Raw genomic sequence first — 8,395 nt, forward strand, 5'->3', positions numbered from 1 at the left:
TTGAATAAATTAATTTGTTAGTACCAAAGAAGGGATGTCAAGGAACAAAATTCTATTGAGTCGATGTGAGGTCAATATTTTTTTATATTTTTATATGGAATTCATAAGAAATAATATTATGTTTAAATTGAAGATTTCCAAGAAAACCTATGCGACGTGCAAAGTGGACTGCTATTTAATTATAGCAAAAGATAGGGGTGATGCAGTTTTAAACAAGGCAAAACGGCACTTGTGTGTTTGGCCCATTTCCCTGTTTCCGACATATACACCACCAATAAGGGCTTATATCGACTAACTGTAAATGCTAAACCTGTCGGAACACAGTGACAACCACAGGATTTTTTTTTATAAAGTATAGGTAGACTTTATAAAAAAAATCCAATCAGTATCTAAATGTCCCCGTGCACCCGTGCTATGAGTAAATGTAGATCTTAAATACACAGTTATTTAATAAGTAGAATTTATTTCAAGGAAATTAGTATTTAAAGACGTATACTTACGAATTAAAAATTTAATTTGTTTGAATTTGAACCACGAATTAATTTTTTTTTAATTTGAGCTCCCGATTAAATTAAATTTGTTTTATTTATTACTTCAATTTTAATATTTTCCTGTACAGTAATACATATTAAAGTGTACCAAAGTGACTCCATTCGTTCATTATTCTCGTTTGACGTTGTTTGACGTAAATACGTTACGTTTAGTGCCATCGGACTAAATTTTTTAACAGTGTTGGTACTTATGTTTGCAAATTTGACACTTAATGCTTACGACATTAAGCTCTTTTCTGTACGAAACATTTATCTTGACTCAAAATTTACGTAAGCGTTTTTATCATCAATGCAAATGGTGCGAAACGTCATTGGGATCCACATTTCTTGACGTTTTTGTTCTGCTTTGTGTGTCTATTTCTTTTATATTAAGTCAGTGATTATTATGAATTACCAACATAATAATTGCTTAGGTAAGCAGGAAAACACATCAAATATTATATGTTGGTAATTCATAATAATCAATCAGATTTATATAATATGTTTTCCCATTTCTTTTAATAACTTTATTTTCTTTTCCTTTTGTAAGAATTTGATATGTTTTCTGAAAGAGCTACGAATTTGTATGATTCCATGTACATATGTATATTTTCTAAATCAAATTTCTATTACACCTTATGTGTATAATTGCATGAATTCTATAGTGATTTAAATTGTATTTTTTTTTCCTTATTTTCTCGTAATGCATGTTAATTATACTACGACGTTACATCCTCAAGATTTATTGTCACTCTGTAGTTCACTCTCAATGTATCAGGCATTGCACATTAGTTTAAAGCTAGAAAATAGAATAAAAAGTACTAAAATGACTACCTTCCCCCACTCCTGCCCCACCGTCACCCGGTTCTTGCGCCCGAGTTCGTGTCATTCTCTTTCTTTGTGCGGGCATTGCAACATCGTATTACGTAGGTAACTTAGTAAATCCGTAAAATCGTATTCCTTTTCGTATCGCACAAATCAGAGATAATGGGAAAGCGTAAACGTAAGGATAAAAATCGACATTTAAAAGAAAAGATTAGGCGGTTAGAAGATCGACTCAACCGTCATTCATCATCAGATTCGGCAACAGATGAAGGTAAGTGTCTTTCTTTGTTTAAATAAAACAGTATTAACTACCTAATTAATTGAAACTATAGTTAAATAATTATTAACTATGAGAGTGGAATGCGTGATAAATAAAATCTACCCTCCCTAGATTGGAGAAAAAATGTTATGCTTCGATTCAAACTCGAACGAACCTACATAAACAAAGATTCTTTTTTATGACCTTTGTACTGTTACCGGATGGTCAACGTTAGTTGTTTACTTTATTAAAATTAACATCTTACTTAGTAATCGTTTTGTAAACAATAGATTTTCGTCGAATAATATGGGTGTTAGATAATAAATAGGTTAATGCTATAACATAAACTTGTTGAAAGTATTAAAACGTTACTCGAGCGATTATAAGTCTAGGTATGCCAACTAACAGTCCCGCGTCATAGCGTGCCTATGCCCAGTGACTCAAAACCTTCAGTCCAGCGATATAGCGAGCCTATACCCAGTGACCTTAAAACACTAGTCCAGCGGCATAGCGAGCCTATGTTCAGAGACTTAAAATATGTTTTTTTTATCGTTTTTACAGAATACAATGATTATGATCGGTACTATCCTGAATCGTACGATTACCCTCACAATCCAGGGAGTGAAGACGAAGTGCCCCTAATACCGTGGTCTGATTCGGAACACTCAATTCCCGATACAACGCCCAAATCGGTAGTCATGCAACCGGCACCGATAGCGGGCCCAGCTCTTAATTCTGACGCACCCAGTAACGTCAACGAACCGGTATCAGCTGATCCGGACATCAGCAATAAGACTGATACATCACCAACGTTGCCGCCCGATATATTAGAGGCCCTCGGAGATCCGAAGGGAAAAGAGGAAATATATGGGCCAAAAATACCTGATGAGATCTCTAAACGTTGGGGCCGGGTACTCGTTGATGGCCTAGAGAAAGATGTAAAGCATAAACTGCCTGAAAAGCACCTGATACCAGATAACTTTCGTTTGGCTAAAGCCCCTATTTTAAATCCTGAGATTATATCGGTGCTTAACGAATCAGTCAGATACCGTGACAAATTATTAGAAAAAGAGCAAAACCAACTGGGCCTAGGCATTTCTGAGCTCACAAATCTAGCTTCAGCGGTAATCAAAGAAAACTTAGATAAAGTCGAAATACTAAAGAAACTTTCTGAAGCTAGCCAGATTTTCCTAGACCTTCATCACGATCAGACCACTAGGAGAAGAAAACTCATAACCACAACTCTTGACAAAAAGTTTGTCAACATAATATCGGACGTAAAAAGGGATACCTACCTGTTTGGCGAAAACCTAGGGGAAAAAATAAAAGCCACAAAAACAGCGGAAACATCAGGGCTGCAAGTGAAGCGTAAAGATGTCAACGCTGTCGCATCTACGTCTAGGAAATATCCCAATCAGGGAAACTGGAGGGGCCCACCCCGAACATACTACCAATATCATCATCTTCAACGAACACCGAGACAGGGTGGGCCGAGACCGCGCTACCCCAACCAGCAATACCGGTACCGTCCGCCAGTTCCCGATCGTCAAGCCCAATCGACGCGCAAGCCGCCCAACAAGACCCCAAAAGTCTAACTGAGGTAAATGTACCCCATGCGGGTAGATTAAAATATTTCTACAAAGAATGGTGTAATATTACCGACGATCAGGTAGTCTTAAGCTATGTGAAAGGACTAGTCATACCTTTTAATAGTCCAGTCATGCAAAATGTGTTTCCAGAAAATAACAATTTTAGTTTTCTAGAAATTGAGCAAATAAATAGTGAGATTAAAAAATTAAAGGACTTAGGCGCGTTGATAGAGTGTGAAGATATGCCTGGACAGTTTTTATCTAGTATCTTTCTTACTCCTAAACCAGATGGGTCTAATCGTTTCATACTTAATCTTAAAAACCTCAATAAACACATTGCACATCAACATTTTAAAATGGAAGATGTGCGAACGGTTACAAAGCTTATGACAAAAAACTGTTTTATGTCCACCATAGACCTAAAAGACGCATATTTTTTGATCCCGGTTAATAATAAGAGCAAAAAGTTTCTGAGGTTCAAATTTCAGGGGAATACCTTTGAATTTCAGTGCTTGCCTTTCGGCCTTTCTTTGGCGCCATATATATTTACCAAATTACTTAAACCGGTGATGGCGGTTCTAAGAAGCAAAGGCTACATACTAGCTATTTACCTAGATGATATAATGTGCTTAGGTGGTACTTATAATGAATGTCTTACTTGCGCTACGGAAACCGTTAATAAATTAAAAAATCTAGGTTTCGTAATAAACCACACTAAGAGTAAATTAATACCTAGTCAAGTTCAGACTTACCTCGGTTTTGAGTTGGACTCTGTTAATATGCGTCTAGGCTTACCAAATAAGAAACGACAAAAAATTTTAGAGTGCCTCAAATATACTCACAATAAAAATTCAATCACTATACGTGATTTCGCCAAGCTTTTGGGTCAATTATGCTCAGCCTGTCCAGCGATTGCTTACGGATGGGTTTACACCAAACCCTTAGAGCGTGACAAATTTCTTTCCTTACAAAAATCGGGAGACAACTATGATAGCCTTATTAGTATCGGTGCTCACCTTAATCCGGACTTTACATGGTGGAAAAATAAAATTTTAACTTCATATAACCAAATCCGAGACGGTAAATTTATTTTAGAAATTTTTTCAGACGCATCCTTGACAGGCTGGGGAGCATATTGTAACGGTGAAAGAACCGGAGGTTTTTGGAGCCCACAGGAGGTCAAAAGACACATAAATTTTCTCGAGCTACTTGCAGCTTTTAATGGTTTAAAATGCTTTGCTCGGGATCTTAACAACGTAGAAATATTACTACGCATTGACAATACCACTGCCATATCATACATAAACAAATTTGGCGGAGTACAGTATATTCACCTAAATAATATCACACGTAAGATATGGCAGTGGTGCGAGTCACGCCAGTTATACATATATGCGTCATACATTAAATCCAAAGACAACGTTGAGGCAGACGAAGAATCTCGTCATCGCAATATCGATACGGAATGGAGCTTATCTCTAGTAGCATTTCAAAAAATTACTCGTTGCTTTGGATTTCCTGAAATTGACCTGTTTGCTTCCAGATTAAATAATAAATGCCTCAAGTATATTTCGTGGAAACGCGACCCTGAGGCATTTGATATTGACGCATTTACGCAAAACTGGGCTAACTTTTTCTTTTATGCTTTTCCGCCTTTCTCACTTATTCTCAAAAGTCTGAGGAAAATCATAAATGAAAAAGCTACAGGTGTAATGGTTGTTCCTGACTGGCCCAGTCAACCCTGGTACCCAATCTTCATGAAGCTCTCCAAACATAAACCGATATATTTCAGTCCCGAGCCTGAGTTGCTTCTTTCTCCTTTCAGGAAGAGACATCCTCTCTGGAGTCGCCTTTCCCTGGTGGCATCACTATTATCCGGGAAGCATTTAGAAGACAAAATCTAAATCTAGACACAATTGATATTTTAATATCATCTTTATCAAAAAACTCTTTAAATCAGTATAATTGTGGGTACAAAAAGTGGTGGATGTTTTGTTCAAAAAATAACACAAATATCTACTCCACCAATATTCCTGATATTTTAGCGTTTTTTACGGCTGAATATAACGCCGGGGCAAGTTACTCCACTTTAAATACGCTTCGTTCTGCACTTTCCTTGATATTGGGCAAAAAGTTCAGTGAAGATGAAAGGGTCGCTAGGTTCCTAAAAGGTGTGTTTAAAACAAAACCTGCGTTACCAAAATACCAGTCAACCTGGGACCCTAATGTAGTTTTAGACCAAGTTAGTAATTGGCATCCTAATGAAGACCTGCCTATAGATAAAATTACAAAAAAGTTGGTAGCTCTTCTTGCGTTGTCGACAGGACAACGTATGCAGACGCTAGCCCTTATTAGCTTATCCAATATCAAGGTAAATGAAAAGAATATTGAAATTGTAATTAGTGATCTTATTAAAACTTCAGCTCCGGGTAGATCTATGCCCAGGTTAATTATTCCATTTTTTCCTCATAAAGTCGAGATATGTCCCGCTAAATGCCTAATTGCATATATGGAAAAGACCACTCAATTTAGACATTTAGCGAAAACAGACAAGTTGATTCTAACAACAAAAAGTCCAGTCCACAACGCGAGCCCTTCGACCATTAGCCGTTGGATAAAGTCAGTATTAGCAGCAAGCGGAATAGATACTTCAGTTTTTTCGGCCTACAGCTGTCGCCATGCTTCTACCTCAGCAGCTAGTCGAAAAGGGGTATCTGTAGACCTTATCAAAAAATCAGCTGGCTGGTCAAAGAATTCTCTGGTATTCGCAAAGTTTTATAATAGGCCGGTAATTGAAGAAGAGACCAACATTTTTGCAGAGGCCGTATGTAATAGGGACCATGATTAAAATAACATTTGAATACTACCTATAGTAGATTACCTAGTATTAATTTCCTACTATAAGCATTGTGTGTTATTTAAAGTATTAATGCCAAATTCGAAAATACAAATTTGATTACACATATCCATTTATTTTATTCGGTCTTACTGCTTTCCTCTAAGTGCCAATTTTTGCTCAGCGCTAAACATCTACAGAGTGACAATAAATCTTGAGGATGTAACGTCGTAGTATAATTTAAGGTTAAACAAACTTACCTGAAGTGAAGTTTGACCATAATTATACGAGACGTTACATCCGAAAAGATTTATCACCCGCCCTGCCCTGAATTTTTTTCTCCAAGTCTTAAAAAATGTTACCCAAAACTGTCGCAAAATAGCACTTAGGTATCTCTAAAACAATGACACGAACTCGGGCGCAAGAACCGGGTGACGGTGGGGCAGGAGTGGGGGAAGGTAGTCATTTTAGTACTTTTTATTCTATTTTCTAGCTTTAAACTAATGTGCAATGCCTGATACATTGAGAGTGAACTACAGAGTGACAATAAATCTTTTCGGATGTAACGTCTCGTATAATTATGGTCAAACTTCACTTCAGGTAAGTTTGTTTAACCTTAAATTATAAGATGTAATTATTTTTGAAAAGATGTGTCCCGCCGAGTTTGTTGCCGGTCCCATAATGGGATACCCTCCTCCAATTGAGGGGGGATTTAAATCTTCTCGGGGCAGAGGTGTAGGGTTGGAGCCGGTCTACCTAGCTTTATTTGACGTTCATAAGCGCATTGTAATTATGCCTACTTGAATAAACTATCTTTTATCTTTATCTTATCTTTATAATTTTTCGGTTTTTCGCTTATACTTATCTCGGAAACTATGCGTTCTAACGACTGATCATTGTACAAAATGAAAGCTGATTAAATTTGCTACAAGTTTTATTTAGTACAGTTTTTCGATATCATAAGCATCAGCAATCATTGCCGTAGATAAATTACAGTTAAGTCGATCAGCTGATGCTTTTCAGCCATCTTGGCGCGAACTAAACTGCGAAATCACCGAGAACTTTGCGAGTGTGGAGTCATACGTCAACGTCGCGATATATTCGCTCCGCGAAGTCGAGCCGCGATTCACGCGCAATAGTCTGAAGGGGGGCTTGTATAGGGCCCTCCACACTCGTGCACGAAGCCGCGAACGCGAGTGTGGAGTCAATTTCGCAGATCTGCTACACTGTTAAAATCTTTCGGGTTCCTTTCCTCGTGAGCACTGTGAATATTATTGATGGAAATTTAATGCAAAATTATATACATTCAAGAGCGGCTTTCTCAAAAACTAAACAAGATACGTAAATGCAGTCAGTATGATGGGTGCTGATACTGAGACTGAGAAAGGGGCGGCTACAGGGTCTGAGCCTAGGGCGGCAAAGACTGCAAATCCGCCACTGGACCTATTGTGAATATGACCAAGGGTCACTCAACTGCGCGTACTATGCCGTCCTTCCCCGGGAACAAGTTAGTTACCCTCGCCATGGGCTACTCGAGAGGAGGTGAATTGTCACTACGCATTATAATTAAACTACGAATACCGAACTCGCACGAAGCAGTGAACCATGGTGCAGGCATGAAACACATCAGGTGAGTTGTGGCAACGGCATTTAGTCTGAAACACATTACACATTTATGTATAATCTTTTTACAGTGGTTAAACTTTCTATTATACCTACAGTGCCTTTGTTATGAATAACATAAGATTACATTTTGTCCTGTATCTAGTAAACACAGAGTAAACATATATATGTTTACTAAGAAGAAACTTGATTATAATCATCATTATAATCAAGTTTCTTAATGAAGACTGTTTTGGCAATATTGCAAGATGCTGCACAGTATGAGCAAGCGACGCCTTTGCAGTCGACCACCAGTTTGTATAATGCCTTCGCTATCAAGGAAAGGAGTCAGTAGCCTTAAATTACGTTTAACTTGCTTGTGAGATTGCAGCATCTTTAAGTCAACTGAAAATAATTGAGTTTGCTCATGTTTGACTATTAACATGAGGGTCTTGTTGAGTTCGACTATGGTAAAGAAGCCCTCAAGGTTCTGAGAAGTCGGTTTGACATTATTGCAAAACCTAAGGATATTATGCAAGAACACAAGTCATATTTGCTATAGTAGAGAACTTTTTTATTATTTCAGAGATCAGGGTGGTGCGCTGTGGTTGTAAGGCACAGAGCACTGGTATGATCAGCTTTCAGTTCAGGCTACTCGGTGGGCACAGGTGAATATTCTGAAAATATACAATCTTCCTTATGCAGGATTAATTGCCCATGCCCATCATGATATTTTGTGAAACGAGCTTGATTG

At 37.7% G+C, this 8,395-nt stretch overlaps 1 protein-coding gene across 2 annotated transcripts; it reads left to right on the forward strand.

Moving 5' to 3' along the window:
- Window positions 1-1,246: 1,246 nt before the first annotated feature.
- Window positions 1,247-5,155, forward strand: LOC134662592 (uncharacterized). 2 transcript variants are annotated; one of them, XM_063518864.1, is made up of 3 exons: window positions 1,247-1,626; window positions 2,176-3,214; window positions 5,029-5,155. In XM_063518864.1, exons 1-2 carry the CDS (start codon window positions 1,518-1,520, stop codon window positions 3,207-3,209), a joined length of 1,143 nt encoding a protein of 380 aa, XP_063374934.1. In that variant the 5' UTR covers window positions 1,247-1,517; the 3' UTR covers window positions 3,210-3,214; window positions 5,029-5,155. The 2 variants fall into 2 exon arrangements, with proteins under 2 accessions (XP_063374934.1, XP_063374933.1); XM_063518863.1 differs by having other exon boundaries at window positions 2,176-5,110.
- The last annotated feature ends 3,240 nt before the right edge of the window (window positions 5,156-8,395 follow it).

Source organism: Cydia amplana, chromosome 3 (genome assembly GCF_948474715.1).
Source record: "Cydia amplana chromosome 3, ilCydAmpl1.1, whole genome shotgun sequence".
NCBI classification, from domain to species: Eukaryota; Metazoa; Arthropoda; class Insecta; order Lepidoptera; family Tortricidae; genus Cydia; species Cydia amplana.

Excerpts from the sequence above, each read along its gene's own strand:
- LOC134662592 (XM_063518864.1), top strand. The coding sequence starts at position 1,518 with ATGGGAAAGCGTAAACGTAAGGATAAAAATCGACATTTAAAAGAAAAG. Across the intron at positions 1,627-2,175 it reads AGATTCGGCAACAGATGAAG|AATACAATGATTATGATCGG; the intron begins GTAAGTGTCTTT and ends TCGTTTTTACAG.